Consider the following 18,458-nt stretch of genomic DNA (forward strand, 5'->3'; position numbering starts at 1 on the left):
ATCTGCGGAGCCTATTTTTATCCATTTTAAGATGAGCATTCCTGGTACATCACTCTGCGAAGGTGACATAGTAGGGAAAAATTCACCTTATGCAGTGTATCTCTTTCTAGATTAACATGCTCTGAGGTCTGTGGACTTGGGACAAGACTTTGGTGGGTTAATCTTCATTCAGTTTTCAAGATGATCCTTCCATGGTATTTCGTAGGCATTGCACAATCGAAAAACTTGATGAAGACCTGACACTTTGCACTTATAAATTATAGCTTACATGTGACACAATTTGGTCCATGGAGGCCAAAGGTGGCAAATTTGAAATTGAGATAAAGGCAAAAATATGGTGTAAAAACAAGAAAATAAACAAGAAAATACAAATCACAAAACTTAGTAACTTTAGAACCAAGTATGGTAGACCTTTGGTGTTTTCAGTATATGATAGCCTTAAATGTTTGTATAAGGTAATAATTATAGTAAATCAATTTTTAAAAATGCCTCCTTTGGAATCCATGTAGCAGATCATGTCACATATTTAAACTGAAAACTGGTGCCTTAGCAGAACTGTGTGATTGGGATTAGTTTGTTATTGATCGGACCAATATATAGAATTATTATATGAAGCTTTTAGCTATACCACAAATTTTCAATACTGCACAGTAATACCATGCAAGATTATTTTGATACTGAACCTGCGCGCACTTTTGCGTTGGCTCGCGAGACTCGTAGCGCGTTACGCTGTATGCATAAGCGCGCGGAGAGACCTAAGCAGGCGCAATTGATTGGTTGTTCTGTACCATCGGCAAACATGGTGAAAATTATTCCAAATGGCACTAACATGTTTATTTTGATACTTTGGCACTCAAAAAGCATCGAAAAAGCTTCATATATATATAATAATAATATTGATGGCTTTTTTCAGTGAAATGAGAATATACACACTCGCCATGAAAATACCAAACTCGTCCTTCGGACTCGTTTGGTACTTTCATGGCTCGTGCGGTATATTCTCGTATCACACTCAAAGCCATCCAATATTATATAATTATAGAACACCAATAACATGGTTATACCACCAGCTTTGCTTGGGTGCTGATGGTTGTGTTTTGAAGTCATCCCTTAGTTACTGTGTTGAAAAATAACATGACGAGGAACAATCCAATATTATCATGTATCATGTATATTTCAGGGAGAAGAGGATACTAAACAATTGACTCAGTTTCACTACACAACATGGCCTGACAAAGATGTACCAAGGCATTGCACCCCAGTCCTCAAGTTTATCAAAGATGTTAATCAGCATCATGATAGGAAGACACCACTGCTTCTTCACTGCAGGTAAGATAGGAGTCTGATCTATTCAGATGAAGGCTCTGACTCTGGGTTGAGATATTCCAGCTGAAATCCATTACATCCCCTGTGGAAGGCATGACCTTAATCTCACAAACAGGGGGTGTGAGATTTCAACTGGAGTCCCCCATTCAGGTAACCCATTGAAATTTACACTACATATGTGGAAGATAGATTAAGATCATGTCTTCCATAGAGGTGTGAATTTCAACTGGAATAGACCAATTCCTGTATATACAGCGATGTACATTTAGTTTGTAAAGCTGTCAATCATGTAGATTAAAAGGTGTCATGTTATGTAATGATCAAACAGTTGGTCAGCAATGGTACTGGTCTTGCTTAGCAGTATGTGCGAGCATCATGTTATGTTGAGGACAGGTGCTTTAAAATATCAGACCAAGCGAGTTAAAGGGCAATAACACTATCAAACAATGAAGTGGTCATTTATGCTCCACAAATAAGTCCTTATGCTGTAACCTCTTACATATCATTAGACCACCTCTTTTAAAACGCTGTGGTTACCTCATCTATACAGCTTTTATCCCAAGTCTGGAATGTTAAGGACAAATTATATTGTGTTAATGGACTACTTTCTTAATTGAAATATTAAATAAGTATCTGTGACCTGCTTCAACAAAACGAGCATAAATTTGTCAGTGCACTATAGAAGGTAACGTCCAGTAAAATTGCCTGAATGAACTTCTTATAGAGGGTTTGTCACTCCTGCACAATGAGTCTGTTTTACCATCCCAGCACTACATGATGGTACCTATTTATATACCTGGGTGGGGAAAGATAATTGAGGTAAAGGGACTGGTCTTAAAGTGCATAACACAATGGAACCATCAGGGTTTCAACCTGCAACTTTCCAATTGTGAGCCAATCTAAAACATTTCATTAAGGGGTGGGGTATGAACGTTTGGGAAGTATTTATTGTGGGACATTAGAGCACATCAGACATATCGAATTGCATTCTGAATACAAAGAATGTCCTTCTGATATCAAATAATTTTGATTTTTGAAATTGCAATGTAATACACATTTTATGGCAGATGATTAAAAATTGATATTTTTGATATTTAACAGTACTCGAAGTAAACTTTATAAATCTGATGATTTATACTTACAGTGTATGTAGGTGGGATGAAAAGCCGACGATCAATTGAAAATTTTGACCTTTCGTATTGAAGATATGAATTTTTTCCCCCAAAACATATCCTTAGATTTATAAAATTTACTTCGAGGACTGTTATATATCAAAAATTTGAAAAATATCAACTTTTTATAATTTGTCATAAAATTTGTATTATATTGTGAATTTCAAAACAATGAAAATTATTTAATATCAGAAAGACATTCTTCGTATTCAGAATGCAATTCGATATGTCTGATGTGCTCTCATGTCCCACAAAAAATACTGTCGAAACGCTCAAAACGCTCATTCCAGAACCCTTAAGAAGCAATCTAAAACATTTAACTTCTTTTCTTCCTTACAGTGCTGGTGCAGGGCGTACAGGGGCTATTATAACCATACATGGTATGATGGAATTAGCTGAAGAGAAAGGACAGGTTGACATCTACAACTTTGTGTTTAGTATGAGAAATAGCAGACCAAATATAGTGCAGACTGCTGTAAGTTATATTTAATTTGTTTGCTTTATTTTCTTACTTTGTGTGTGTGTGTGTGTAGGGGGTGGGGGTGTGTGTGTGTTTTTGGTTGTTGTTTTTTTTGTGGGAAAGGAGCTGCTGTTATGAATATTTGAGTATTTTATGCCTTTGGCAATTTAATAAATTCCAAAGGCATAAAATGCATAAAAGACCATCCTATGAATTTTTGATTTGATTTGATTTGATTTGTTCAGATTTTGACAACCCTGGATAACCCAAAAAAAGCCTCTATTGAGGCTTATTTCCATTGGGTCCATTTGAACATCAGGACGGGTTGGGAACAGTTAGGGGTTAACACCATACTCTTTTCGAATCTGGCTGTGAGATACATCTACAGGTATATGTCTTTCTGTACAAATATCAGGTGTACTTTTTGTCTTTGAAATCTCATGATTATGTATAAATATCCAGAGTTTCAAAATTGAATTGTAATCATGTGCGCCCTATAGTTTGCTGATTAAATATAAAGGTCAATGTCGTAGAGGCCCATCAAGGTATAATGTCAATAATGTAGTACCATGTTTGCATAATGTATCTTAAACCTACCAATTTTATCTCCATTCTTGTTCCACAGAGCCAGTATTCATTTGTCCATGATGCAATGCTAGAATATTTATTCTGCAAAAACACATTTACAGAAGCAGGCATATTTGCTGGTAGATTGAAATCCCTACAAGAACAGAATCCAGAAACTGGCAACACCTATCTAGAAGATGAATATGAGGTAAAAGATATATACAAATTAATGAAAAATAGATGAAACTGTGATTGGCGATGAAAAAAATGGAACAACTATAGCTGTTTCTGCTGCCGGGTCGTTGGCCTTTTTCTTCTTTCAATCTGAGTAACTATTTGTTTAATCACTTATTACAAATATTTGTCAGCTAGTGTTCTTCATTGCATAGTTGGCATTTAAATTTTAGCCATTATTTTTTGTTGTTCTTTGTTTGTTTTTTTATGCCTGTTAAAGATGTATGTGTAAAGTGCTCAAAAACTGTAAACCAATGTCACAAGGATATATCATGTAAATTATGTAACGGTTATGTTCATAAAAAGTGTACTCTATTAAAACCAAAACAATTGAAAGTTCTAAATCCCAAGGAATGGATTTGTCAGAACTGCAGTAGGCCTTCTGATAATTGTGACAATTCAAATTCTGACATTGAGGCTGAAGTATACGATTTAAACCAGTCCCCCCACGTTAAAAATATAAAAGATGTAGACCTAGAAAATATGATAAGATGATTTTTAATCCCTAACACTGGATTGCAATTTTAATAATAAAAATTATAATGATATTGTAAACAGTGCAAACTGTGATATGCATGAATGCTCATATGTTACCCCTGCACAGTTCTGTTCAGATCCTGATGCAAGTCGTGGAAAATTTAATATACTAAATGCCAATATCAGAAGCGTGTCAAAAAATTGTTTTAATACATTGGACCAAAATTTCAGTGTAATTGGTATTTCCGAGACTCATTTGAAAGATAAACCTCATGATTATTTTAATATTCCTGGATACAATTTGGAATATATGAACAGGACTGGTCGGGAAAAAGGTGGTGTCTGCATGTATGTTTCTGATAAAGTAAAGTATAAACTCAGAAAAGATCTTTGTCATGCCAATTCAAATTTGGAATCTTGTTTTATTGAAATTGAATGTAAATCTAATCAGAATGTGTTAGTGGGAGTATTATATAGAGCACACACTTCAATCGATAATTTCATTACAGACATTGACCCTATTTTAAAGAAGTTAACTTTGGATAAAAAACATATTTATATTATGGGTGATTTTAACATCGATTTACTTAAAGTAGACAGTGATAGACCTACTCATGATTACCTTGAACTTCTTTACTCCTATTCATTAATACCTACTATTTATAAACCAACAAGAATCACAGAATCAACTGCTACAATTATTGATAATATCCTTACAAATAATGACAATATTATCAAATCAACAATTATGATTACTGACATAAGTGACCACTTTCCAACTACTTTATCAACCAACCTCAAGTAGAAAATCAAAAGTGTAAAACGAAAGACGTTATATATAAAAGAAATCATAATAATAAGAATATTGATAAATTTAAAACAAAACTATCCGACGTTAAATGGGGTGAAATTCTTGATAATATTGATGCAAATGATGACTATAATAAATTCATTGACACCTTTAATACGCTTTACAACTAATGTATTCCGTTAAAGAAATGTACTGGTAATAGAAGAAAAGAACCAATATCGCCATGGATTACGAAGGGATTGTTAAAAAGTATTAACAAAAAGAATATGTTATATAAACAATACATTCAATCTCCAAACGACAAACAATTTCAAATATTCAAAACATATAAAAATAAGTTGCAAATGCTTATTCGAAAATCAAAACATAAATACTTCTTTACCAAGTTTGAGCATGCTAAAAATAATATGAAGCAAACATGGAAAACAATTAATAATATTATTGACGAGGAAAGAAACAATCTGCACAGAGCAAATTTAAAGCTGAAGATGGCAGTTCTATTACCAATCCTAAAGAAATATCAAATCAGTTCAATGACTTTTTCGTAAACGTAGGCCCTAAGCTTGCATCAAATATCCAAAACACAGGAAAGCAATATTTCGCTTATCTCAATGAAAACAAGACCAGTAATATGTATATGAAGCCTATTGTTGAATCCGATATTGTAAAAATAATTGATAAATTCGACATAAACAAAGGGGGAGGCCATGACAATATTGGCAATCTAATCATTAAAAAAGTGTGTAATGAAATTGCCAAACCTCTTAATATGATATTTAATTTGTCTATATCTACTGGGATTGTTCCTGATAAATTAAAAATAGCAAAAGTCATACCATTATACAAAAAAGATGATGCCGAGGCATTCTCAAACTATCGTCCAGTTTCTCTCCTATACCGTGTTTTTCAAAAATTCTTGAAAGGTTGGTTTTTAACAGATGTACGGATTACATTGACAATAAGCAAATCCTTAACCCCAAACAATTTGGCTTTCGGTCAAAACATTCCACCTTTATGGCTATAGAGCAAATGGTAGACAAAGTTACTTCAGCATTTGAAAGATATCGAAACAACTATTGGAATATTTCTGGACTTATCAAAAGCCTTTGATACAATCGATCATAACATACTCTTACATAAATTAGAACACTATGGCTTTCGTGGTATTGTGTTAGAATGGTTCAGAAATTATCTAAGTAACAGAAAACAATATGTTTATTATAATTCTTATGAATCAGAATCACACGATATTATATGTGGTGTTCCACAAGGATCAATCCTGGGGCCACTTCTATTTATACTCTATGTTAATGATATAACTAATGCATCTAAAGTACTCGAATTCGTCCTTTTTGCAGACGATACCACCATTTTATACTCCCATAAAAACGTAGAACGCCAGACAAACCTTGTTAATGAAGAGTTAAAGGAAGTAATTTAAGCAATTGGTTTAAAGCTAATAAATTGTCAATTAATGCTACCAAAACAAATTACATGATACTTGGCACACCCAAAATGACATCGATGAATCAAGACCTGCAAATCATACTAGATCACACGGCTTTAGAAAGAGTGCATCAAACTAAATTCCTTGGTGTACTAATAGACGAATGTCTCACTTGGAAATGTCACATAGATTGCGTATCTAGAACAATTTCAAGAAATGTCGGTGTCATGAATAAATTGAAACATTTTGTTCCAAGTCGTATTTTATTTACACTTTATTGTACGTTAATATTGCCTTATTTGAATTATGGAGTACTTTTATGGGGAAATACATGTAAAACTTACTTAAATAAAATTGTAAAAATTCAAAAATGGGCTATTAGAACGGTGGCAAACGTTCACTATAGAGACCACACATTGCCATTGTTTGCTAATTATAACATATTAAAAGTTGAAGATATGTACACACTGGAATTAGGTACATTCATGTACAGGCACTCTATAAATGAGCTGCCCTGTTCATTTGATAATTATTTTACTAAACGTTCTGACATACATAACTACAAGACACGATATGTAAATGACCTAAATCTAACCAAAAATAAGAAAGTCTTTTCTGATCATGCTATACGTACAAGAGGTCCCATTCTTTGGAATTCTTTAGATAAAAATCTGAAAGCTTCAAAATCTGTTAAACATTTCCGTAATCAATTCAAAACAAAACTGATCTCTAAATATAATTAATCTTTTTCGTGAGCACCCCCCCCCCCCTCTCCCCTTCCCTTGTCTTTTGGTTATGTTATGTAATGTTGATTTATTTTGTTAATTTCATTTGATTTCAGGGAAAGGCTAACTTTCAGACCTTTTTGGTCTTCCAGCCTTTTCCTCCATATGTACCGTGTTTTTATATATTTTTTTGTAATGTCTTTGATTTTTATGGAAATAAAATATGAATGAATGAATGAATGAATGAATGAATTGTTACTCCATCACTTTTGCAGCAAAGCAATTTTTTGCATATGCTCATTACATACTTTCTTTTCTACAGCATCTAGCCAATCAATCAATATAACCATCAGTTTTACAAAATAATCAAAAACAATAACAGATTTCATAAATATGTACACTGTTATTTATAAATCAAATTTGCAAAATGCTGCAAGTGCAGTTCAACTTGAAGTTGATTAGTTAATAAGTATAAATGTATAAATTGCACTCACCCTGATGGAAATCACCTGGCTTAACTCATGCCAGCTCATGCCCTCAGTCAGGCAAATTTCACCTCCTATAGTCCAAATGGCTTTTTTCGAGAGAGTGACGTCAGCAATCTGTCAAGAGTTACAGTACATGTTTACAGATGTAACGCCTATGATCGCATGTGTAAACACAAAAGTTCTTCAAGTCAACTTGCGTGGTTTAATACTACACGCACTGGAGCAGGCACAGACATTACTCTCTCGAGAAAGCCAAATGGAGTACGTATATAACTTGAAACTTATGCCCACCAATTATAGCACAACAAAAGAGCTAGCACTTTTGTTTGTGGTTTGAACAAGTATTGACTGAGTTATCTCAACTGTAGTACCTTCTCCTGATGTTTAAATTTGCAATTTTGATTTTAATGAATGTAACATTTGATTGTTGTTTCTCATTTTTAACAGATCCTAAATCTAGTGTCACCCAACCTTGTTCCAGATAAAACAAGGGGAAGCATGAAATCAGATAACATGGCCAAAATCAGATTTATGAACAGCTTGCCAGGTAGGCTTGGTTATGGTATATTTGTTTGTCTGTCTGTTTGTTTATGCATGGCCCATCAGTTTGGCACTCTTGGTTTTTGTCTGTCAGACTATGTCTGTGCCTCGTCTGCCTTCTGTCAGTCCTTATGTATCTGTCTGTCTCTGTCTGTCTTTCCTCGCAGTGTGAGTCAAAATTCTGCAAATTTGCCCAATATTACAGTTTGTTAGGACTCTCTCTCACACTCTCTTTCTCAGTGTGTTGGGTAGAAAAAAAATAAAGAAAACATGCAATGTCTTTAATACACAGTGAACTTATTTTTGTTAACCAGGTTTGAAATTAAAATGGACAGAAGTCAATTACATAACATTTGTAATGTTATACTAGTCCTTTTTGATGAATACAAAGTTGCCTACTTAATACTGATTTATTTTCTTGAATTTCTATCTTAACAGTTGATTCAAGTCGTCCATATCTGATGACTCCAAGAGGTGATAATGATCAAAGCCCATACATCAATGCTTCATACATGGATGTAAGTTGTGTTATACTATTGTTGCAATAGACTATGGTAAAGCTTACAAATATTGTACTTGTAGAATTTAAATCTCACAGGAAATGGGTTATAGCTTTACATATAGAATTCATATGTTGTTTCTGTGTTACTACATCATTCCATTTTGTGGGTTATAGTATGAATGATCAAGTAGAGCAGTTGTGCAAATTATGTATCAAAAAAGTCAAAATTAGTTAAAAAAGTTACAGACCTGAGAAATTCAATTATTTTGTTAGAGACGCTATGTTTGAGACCCCATGCTGAGCTGAAGATAATCTCAGAGACATTTAAGTTGTAGGCCTAAATGTTGGGGTGAACGTGTGTGTTTATAGTGCAGTGGGGTTTTAGTGGACAGAGCACCCACAAAGTCTGAAAAAAATGACAGCCCACTTGCCATTTTGGTTCATGTTCTGCATCGCAGTAGGTGCATATTCAAGCAGGGACATTATGATTTGCATTTAACTACTGTCATCGTTGATAACATAAATGCTACCACTTGCTTTATGTTTCTAGGGCTACAAGAAGAAAGACTTATTCATCTCTACTCAGATGCCCATGGCTAATACAGTCATAGATTTATGGAGGATGATGTATGATTACAACTGCACAAGTATTGTACAACTCAATGCTCTGGATTCTGAGGATGAGGTTAGTATAATGAAGGGAGGGAGGGCGAGTTAGCGCAGCGGTAGTTCCCTTGCTTTGCACCACTGAGGTCCCGGGTTCAAGCCCCGGCGCGGCCCAAGGACTCATGTGCACTTGGTGTATCCCGATTCCATGCTCGCTCTCGCAGGTTTTCTCCGGGATCTCCGGTTTCCTCCTGTATCGCAAAAAATCGGGTGATTAGTTGTTTGGTTATCAAAACTTCCTTCACCCAATGGAATTTGGGGAGCTGCACAGATAATTGGTGGATGTTGCAATCTAAATGCGGATAGGTGTGCGCCGTTCGGCAGGAACCTAGTTGATGCGATCTGATTGCGATGATTCACCATTGCAGCGAAATTACAGCGCTTTGAGTCCTCTAAGATCTGGAGATCGAAAGGCGCTTGATAAATCCAAAATTTATTTATTATTATTATGAAGGGATGTAGACTGACACTGTCAGCCAGTCAATGTTCTGGGTTGATAACTGAGAAACTTGTGGCAGACTCACCAGTAGGATTTGGAGGTTTGATCATGTGCAGTTGTGTCCAAGTTAACCTTTTGACCACAGAATTAGAGAAGGAGAACCACGACTCAACAGCCATCTTGATACAGGCATGGAGTAAAAATTGAGGGTATTCGGTTTCGCTTGGAATGTGCTCAAGGCATTCGTTGTCATGCAAACTCGACATGGATGATGGGTGCATATTTGAGCAGCTTCAGAAGAGATGCATAATTGTTTTTGTTCATCTCCGCACACCACCAGCAAGGACCCAAATACCCCCAATTTTCTCCCTATAGCTGATGGCGTGATTGTTTGTGGCAGTATAGGGAGTCCGGTTCTCCTTCTCTTATTCTGTGCTTTTGACTCAAGTTTGTTATGTGACACATATGTTTGGAACATTTGACCCCGTCATAGGGGCTTCAGTCACGCCATGGTTCACAACAAAAGTCGAACAAAAATATTTCTTAAAATTGAAATAAGGTGGAAGTCTTGATGACTGATTTTGATTTCTATTTTGATGTAGAATTGTCCACAGTTTTGGCCTAATGCAGGGACCAATGAATACGGACCATTCACAGTATCACTCATGGCCAAAGAAAGCACACCAGACTTTGAAATCAGATCACTACAGCTTGTATACACAAAGAGGGTATGTACAAAATACAGTTACTATTTTACTTTTGAGGAAAAATTGTGTATCGTGTATCGCTGTGTATCTATATGTATCACATCTTCTCCTTACTTTATTCTCTAATATCTGATTTTGATATCTGATTCACTCAAGTCATATTTTGGTAATGATGATTTTGACTTTACTCATTGTTTTATTAGGCTATTCCAATTGAAACCCACACCACCCCTGAAAAATTTTGAGATATCTTCCACAAGGGGAGTATGTTTTTCAAATGTAATTGGTCAGATCGAGTTAATCATTTTGAAACCCATACTCCCCCTGCATTATGGCTTTACCTATATCATTCACAACTGGAGTGAGTGTGGAAGTTACCCAATTGTCTATTCTATTTTGAAACTTATACTCCCTCTGTGGAAGACTTTAGCTAAATCTTCCACAGAGGTAGTGTGGATTTCAACTGGAATAGCCCATCTATGTATGTTTATGTAATGACCATTATATAAGCGTGTGCATAGTTATAAATAGTTTATTTAGAGGGATTTCAATGTGTTCCTTTCTATGAACTTGTTTTTGTACAAATGTGTTGGGTTAAAAAGAAAAGATGAGTACAGTGAAATCAATTTTTTAAAGTCTTATCACTTTGCTGGTCTTTATGAACATTCCCTTTTTTTGGGTATTCCAGTTGAAATACACACACACCCCTATGGAAGACATGACCTTAATCTCCCACACAGGGAGGGTAGTTTTGAAATGGAGTTCCCATTCAAGTAACCCCATTTGAAATTCACATTTCTTTTGTTAAGTTCATGTCTGCCATAGGGGGTGTATGGACTTCAACTGGAATAGCCCATTGCTTGAATATATTTTGTTTTTTAATTTTTAGTTCTTTTTAAATGAAGTCTTCAAAACTAATTACCATAGAACTATTTAATTTTGTGAGGTTTATAATTTCTTGAATTTTGTGAGGAGCCAAGACTTAAAATTTTATATACACAGGAATGTAAAAGTTGAACATTTCACAAGTAATATCAAATTTCTGGATTTGCAACATTCAAATGGATTTGAAGACATAATTATGACATTATGTAGAACTTTGCTCTGTTGACCTACAAACACAACAAATTTGGCTGATTCCACATAGGTGCAAGTTACAAATATGCCAAAAAATCAGGTTTGAAAAAAAAACCAATTTTACAATATAAGATTGTACATTATGGCTTTAAATCACCACAAAAATGCTTTTTTTTGCAAGTTGCTGCATAAGCACATTATGTAAGTACACAGCCTGGGATTCCTATTGCTGCTGTCCCCAGAGGTACACTACTGCTAAGCTACTTCATTGGTACTCTAGAGTACACACATCACACTCCAGTTCTGAATGATATAAGTAAAGCTGCAATACAGGGGGAATGTAGGTTTCAAAATGATTAACCCTGACTAATTACATTTGAAAAACATACTCCCCTGTGGAAGATATTTCCAAAATCTTCCACAGGTGTAGTGTGGATTTTAAATGGAATAGCCCAATCTGGTAGTGTATTTTTGTGGCATTTATAGGTCAACTATCTGATTCTGTGTAAAATCTGTGATAATGCTCTAGCCAAAGCTCTGATATGTAGTTTTAGATGACTTGTTTCCAATTCTGTTCCATCTTACCTTAATTAGCAGTGATGTTCTTCAGTTAGTATTGTGTAGCACTGTAAGCACTATGGTGGCGGTGGAATAATAACTTTCTCTGCCTTACTTTTCTTCTCATCTTGTATAGTGATAATTTTGGTAAGTATCTGTACTCTTTGCTTCTGCATGCATTTCTGGATAATGATTCTTCTAAAATGTCATCAACATACATGTGACATGATCAAGGGAAATGAGTCGGATGTCGCTAACATTAATTTTGAGATATTGGCAAAGAAAGTGTTAAAATTTATATTGTTGTCAGCGATTGATAAATTGATGTAACTTCGCAAAGAAAAGTCGTATCAACATGGGGTTTTCAGTTTCTAAAAGCTCTAAATGTCTTCTTTAGACAAATATGTAAAACTCATTTTCTACCAGGGTTGACATGTGACTCATTCCCCTTGATCATGTCACATGCATGTGACATAATCTGATCAAACCATGCCAAATGAGACAATTTTGATCATCGTCAACTTACAGTACCAAACCAAGTGTACTATTGCAGAATTGTTTTACATTTGTAGCTTACTATACTTAAATCAGCTTGTAATCGGTGGGCCTTATGCACGTAGTAATGTACATAGCAATGCAAGCAAGGTGTTTGTTTGTATTTTATGTAGAGATTTCATTGCTTTGAAAATATGGTAATATATAGTGTTTCCCTAATGTTACCAAAACATTTTTGGCAATTTTTCTTCAGAAAGGAATAAGTATTTGATATAGTACATGTAGTGAATGATATTGTTTCTTTATTGCCTGCTTTTGTAATATGATGTAATGTAAAGTGAAATCATACCCAACAACATAATAGCATGCTTATCATTTTTACAATGAAAACAAGATATATGCAATGTAAAGTTGCAATAGCATATCCAGTTTACTAATTCATTATATTTATTAGATTTGTTTTGCAAAATATTTTGTATATCTGCATGCAGAATTCAAGAACTTTTGGATCTACAATGCTTGATTTGTATGTGATTCTGCTTGTGTAGGCCTGTGAGTGTGTGGTAGGATGGTGTGTGTGTATGTATTTGGGGCATATATGGCTGTACAGTTGAAAGGCCTATGAATTACACATTTGTGCACATTGTAGTCTATAATTCAGTGCTAATGGAATTACCATGGATTAATTTAAATATTAGCAGTTATGTAAGAATGCATATCAGGCACCTAACCAGCCTGGTCAAATGGAACAAATGCTTGGCCATAAAGTAATTTGTCCCAGTTGTAGGGTCTCATTTATATTTTCATCTTAAAATATTTTTCTGACGCGATGGTCTCCCCCCCCCCCCCCCCTCCCCACCACCAGCACCCTTCTTTTAATACCCCTGATTTCACATTATCTCTCTATTATTGTTCTGTTCAGGATGTGAAAAGCCCCATCTCAGTGTGTCACTTCCAGTATACAACATGGCCTAAAGACGACGAGAGACCTGCTACATCAGAAGGTATATTACAACTCATATCAGCTGTAGAGAAATGGCAGAAAACAGTGGAGTCACCAGGACCTATAGTTGTTCTATGCATGTAAGTACACTCAGTCACTGTTTATAGGTAATAACTGCACATCAGTCATTTAGAGGGCAATGTGAAAAATCTGAACATTTTGCCTTTGGAACCGAGGGATATTCCGAGTTCCAAAGCAAAATGTTTAGATTTTTCACAATGCCCAACTATATTACTGATGCAAAGTTATTAACTTGAATTCATAACCGCTCATTTTTAACTCATCATTCAACCAAATATCAAGATTTTATTCTCTGAAATTTTTTGCAATAAACAATTTTTATCACAACTTATATTTTGCCCTTCAAAAAATCGAACAGGCTAAAATGGACTTACCTATTACAGTAGTTCGCAATGACGCCGTGTGTAAATATGGTAGTTGTGTTAGACTTGTTTCAAGTCCTTTGGCGTCCATAGTTAGTGAATGTAAAATTCATGGAAGCTTTGCCATCTTCCAAAAATTTCTATTTGTTTCCAAAGTTTTGAAGTTATCTATTCTTTCAAAATAATTATTTACCATCATAACTTTGTGAAAATACATCTATTTGACATTTGAATTGCTAGATAGTGGACTTTCTTATCATACTTTACCCCAGGCATACTGTGCACTGCAGGGGTAGTGTTTGAGCAAAATGCAGACCATGCCCACAAGGTATACTTCCTCCCTAGCTCATGTTGCCAGTGCCAAGGACTTGTAGAGTTGGTAATTGATTACATAATACACCATGGGAGGCTTTCAGTTATTTTTCAAAATCTGGGAAAGTCCATTTATTTTAGTAGGTTTGTACTGCAAATTATACACAAAACGTAAAAAGAAATATATAATATTTATACAAATAATGTCACTTCCTTTATGATGGTTAAGGTTGATTTCCTGTCTTCCTGAGAATGGGATATAGTTCTTCCTATAGTTGAACATTTCTTAACAAAACCATAAATTTTTTTTTAAATGAAATTCAAAGTTGGTCCTTTTTGAAAGTTATGATTCCCAAATAGCAGTGACTTTAACAGGGGAAGCCTGTGATTGGTTTCTTCTGATCTGTGTTGCAGATCATTTGCTCTCCCATTCATTTGTGTAGGGCCAGATTTAATCCAATTACAAACCCGTCAAGGCTTTCGTCGTGTTCCGGCGCAACAGATGCGCATACGCGTAAGTCATGCATATAAGCACACGCAGAGGTCATTGATGAATATCAGTAACCTACGCGCCAGTGTGCGTATATCATCTAATGAGCAATTTGATTGGGACGCACATATGGTGTGATATGTGGAGGTTATGAATTGTTCTATAATTTAGAACAATGAGGTAAATTTATATCACACATGTTTGTATTTCAGGGGTCGTACATTGTTCTGTAAAAAATGAAACTGGTATTTGTCATTTGAAGTACAATAAAGTTATACATACCGTATTTACTCTATTAAACGCCCGCTATTAAATGCCCCATCTTTGTTTAAAGTGACTGAAATGCACAAATTTCCATGAAAGCATTGTAAAGAAGCTTAAAAATGGCATGTCACGATCCCAAAATTGCATGGACGAATCCTATTTTGAACTTACATTTCCATCCAGTTCATTGCCACATTTTAATACAATGTTCATATACAGTAAAGATTTGCCTAATGGCACTATGGGCTCACTTGACATAAGTGGAATTTTAGGCACAACCAAAAAGTGCCCTCCAGCAAAATTCCCACCAGCTAACAAGGGCACAGAATATTAATTCTTGTTAAAATTTCATAGGAGGGAGCTCTCTATTTGCACATGAAATTAACCGAAAGCAAAGGATACCAAGTGCACCATTAAGCGAATCTTTATACTAAATAAATCACATTCTTGCATAAAAATGCATTTACAGCAACCAATGTTAGTGTTACTTGCCGATAATGTGTGGTCCCAGTATGGGTGCCGCCATGTTGTTTTTCAAACCGGAGGTAGCAGTTTGCAACCTCCATTTTCATTGAAAAGTCATTTCTAATAAATACCCCCCTTTTCGAAAATGCAACGCTCAGGGCGTTTAATAAAGCAAATACGGCAGTCAATAATCTTTGATATATAAACTAATTTTGAATACATTTGATATGTTCTTCATGCAGGAATGCAGCTGGTAGGACTGGAGCTTTCTGTACAATACAGACATGTCTGGATCAGATAAGAGAGGAGCAGGGTGTGGATGTCTTACAAAACGTCAAACATCTCAGAATTCACCGAACTAACATGGTGGATACAGCGGTAAGTCGTATATCGTGATATAATACTATCATCTTAGAGGTGGGTACTAAATAAGTAGCTGAACTATATGGGTGTAATAATTGAATTTTTGTTACAAGGTTAGACTACAAAAATAGTTTAACATCCAACCAATCCCCTTCTAGTAAAGTGCTTTTGACTTGTGCATCCACTGATCCCTTTCTTAACCAAGAGGACAGTGGCGGCACTACATGGGGAGGGGGCATTTCCCCCCCCCCCCCCCAATATTGTTCTTGCCTCCTTCCTCCACTTCTGATGAAAAAAGCCCCAAAATCACACAAATTACCACTTTTTGAAGCAATTTTCCCCAAAATTCACTAGGCCCCCCCCCCCGGAAAACAAATCCTGGTGCTGCCACTGCAAGAGGACCTTACATTTGTAGCAACTAATGTAACTCCTAAACATTCCAATTATTCATGTTCCTATGCGGTTATTTGCAGTGGCTTAGCTAGGGTTTGTGCCGCCCAAGGCCAAGGATGTAGAATGCCCCTCCCATATTTTGTGAAACAATTGTCTGTGCAAAATTTGAACAAATACCACTAATTTGGTTATAATCAAGTTGAATTTCAATCTTAAAACTGTAGCTAAATTAACATTATTGTTGAAATGCGTGCAAAGCGTGTTGACTTTCACCGCTTGGACGGGGGTGCAGAATTGATATAGGTGGCACTGAATTGGTTGATTCCGTGCCCCCATGAGATGGCACCCAGGGCATGTGCCCTCCCATAGCTATGCCACTGGTTATTTGACACTTATCTCATTTACCTCTTACTTGCTAAAAAACATGAATAAAAATTACTTTTTAATATTGATATTATTTCATTTTTTAATCATTAGGCCAAGTATCTCTTCTGCTATGAGACCATATTAGATTACCTCAAAGCCTTTGATGACTATGCCAGTAAGAAAGCTTACCAGAATATCAATGTCGGCAAAGCTAAACAAATAAAGGACGATGACAATAACGATGTTCAGTATGATAACGTGATGCGATCTGCGCTGGTGCTGGATACAGTGGAGACAAAGGGAAGTAAAGAGAGGAAGCAGAAAGAGGATGAGAAGAATGAAGGTGCTGCAAATTTATCCACTGGTAGTGAGGCTAAAGCTTCTAGTAAGAGTGAGACTGATAAGAACAAGATCAAAGAAGCAACAAAGAGTGAAGCCACAGGAAGTGAGGCTAAATCCCCCACTGAAAGTGAGGCCAAATCATTACCTGAAACGAAGCCTAAAGCAGCACCCCCAGAGTTAAAGCCTAAACCGACAAAGAAGGACAAAAAGGGAAGGGAGCGGAGGGTGGAGGTACACCAAAAGGAAGTGTCAAAGGGAGTAAGAAAGCAAGCAAGAAAGGCAGTAAGAAGCAAGAACAACTCTATCAGAATATCATGTTTGATACCAAGTTGTAGCACATTGTAGCTTGATTATTTTTTAATATAATGGGGGATTCCAATTGAACTCCATACAATCCCTATGGAAGACATGATCTTAATCTCCCACACAGGTGGTGGAGATTCCTGTGGAAGATTAATGTAATAGCTTCCACTGGAGGTGTATGGATTTCAACTGGAATAGCCCAGTCAGTGTGGCAATGATTTGTTACCTAATATGTGTGTGATAGAATATGAAGGAACTAGCAGAATGTGTAATTTATTTGGCAAAGCGAATCTAAAAACTGAAAAATAAATTTGTGATATTATATTTTAAACTTCTTCCATTTCAAATCTGTTGTTATAACCTTTGTTACATTTTGAAATCTTGCAAAAGTTATCACACAGGACACTTTCGAAACAGTATCCTGTACTCATGATCAGTGGGTATAATAAAGTGAGTTATAACTTGAGTGCTCGCAAAGTTAATACCAATGTATCACCCAATGCTCATCAGATACTGTACACATTCATACATTATCACACCTCAGTGTGTGAAACAATATACATGTACACTTGCTATTTTTCTATTTCTTAGAGGATTTATGTGTTCAAATGTAAATAATTGATGTCATGACTATTGTATTTGGACACAACCTAGAGCAAATAATTTTTCTCTCCTCTATATAATTTTCAACATTAGGATTTCAGGCAGAAGTTAATTATCACTGCGACTATCCCAAAAGATTAGGTTATGGTTAAGGTTAGGTTAGCGGTCACCATAGGATTATAGGGTTAGAAGTAAGAGATTAGGGGGGTAGCATTGATAATAATGGTGCTCCCGGTCTTGTATGCATTTTTACAAATCCTCATTATTGTCAATCACAACATATAGATCTATGGACCCTTTTAATATACATATATGAATAATTTGGGTAAGGAAGTTTGAATGTTTTACAAATCATGAAACAAATGTTGATTTTTAGTATTCTGCTAGTTCCTCTTGGTCGAATCAGTACCAAATAAACAGGAATTATTTGGTCTCTTTTCATCCATGAATCAGATTAAAGACACTGACAGTAATTGCTAA

General features: G+C 35.5%; 1 protein-coding gene across 1 annotated transcript; it reads left to right on the top strand.

The window, feature by feature from the left end:
- The first annotated feature begins 31 nt into the window (after window positions 1-31).
- LOC140167930 (receptor-type tyrosine-protein phosphatase kappa-like) lies at window positions 32-17,891 on the top strand. Its single transcript, XM_072191226.1, has 11 exons — window positions 32-70; window positions 1,181-1,329; window positions 2,838-2,973; window positions 3,584-3,733; window positions 8,155-8,254; window positions 8,686-8,765; window positions 9,300-9,434; window positions 10,457-10,582; window positions 13,614-13,774; window positions 15,851-15,986; window positions 16,842-17,891. Exons 1-11 carry the CDS (start codon window positions 32-34, stop codon window positions 17,415-17,417), a joined length of 1,788 nt encoding a protein of 595 aa, XP_072047327.1. The 3' UTR covers window positions 17,418-17,891.
- The last annotated feature ends 567 nt before the right edge of the window (window positions 17,892-18,458 follow it).

The sequence above is a fragment of the Amphiura filiformis genome, chromosome 1 (genome assembly GCF_039555335.1).
Source record: "Amphiura filiformis chromosome 1, Afil_fr2py, whole genome shotgun sequence".
Classification (NCBI taxonomy): domain Eukaryota; kingdom Metazoa; phylum Echinodermata; class Ophiuroidea; order Amphilepidida; family Amphiuridae; genus Amphiura; species Amphiura filiformis.

Coding starts and splice junctions, on each gene's coding strand:
- LOC140167930 (XM_072191226.1), top strand. CDS start 32: ATGAGCATTCCTGGTACATCACTCTGCGAAGGTGACATA. Junction 71..1,180: donor CACTCTGCGAAGGTGACATA/GTAGGGAAAAAT, acceptor TGTATATTTCAG/GGAGAAGAGGATACTAAACA. Junction 9,435..10,456: donor CTCTGGATTCTGAGGATGAG/GTTAGTATAATG, acceptor ATTTTGATGTAG/AATTGTCCACAGTTTTGGCC.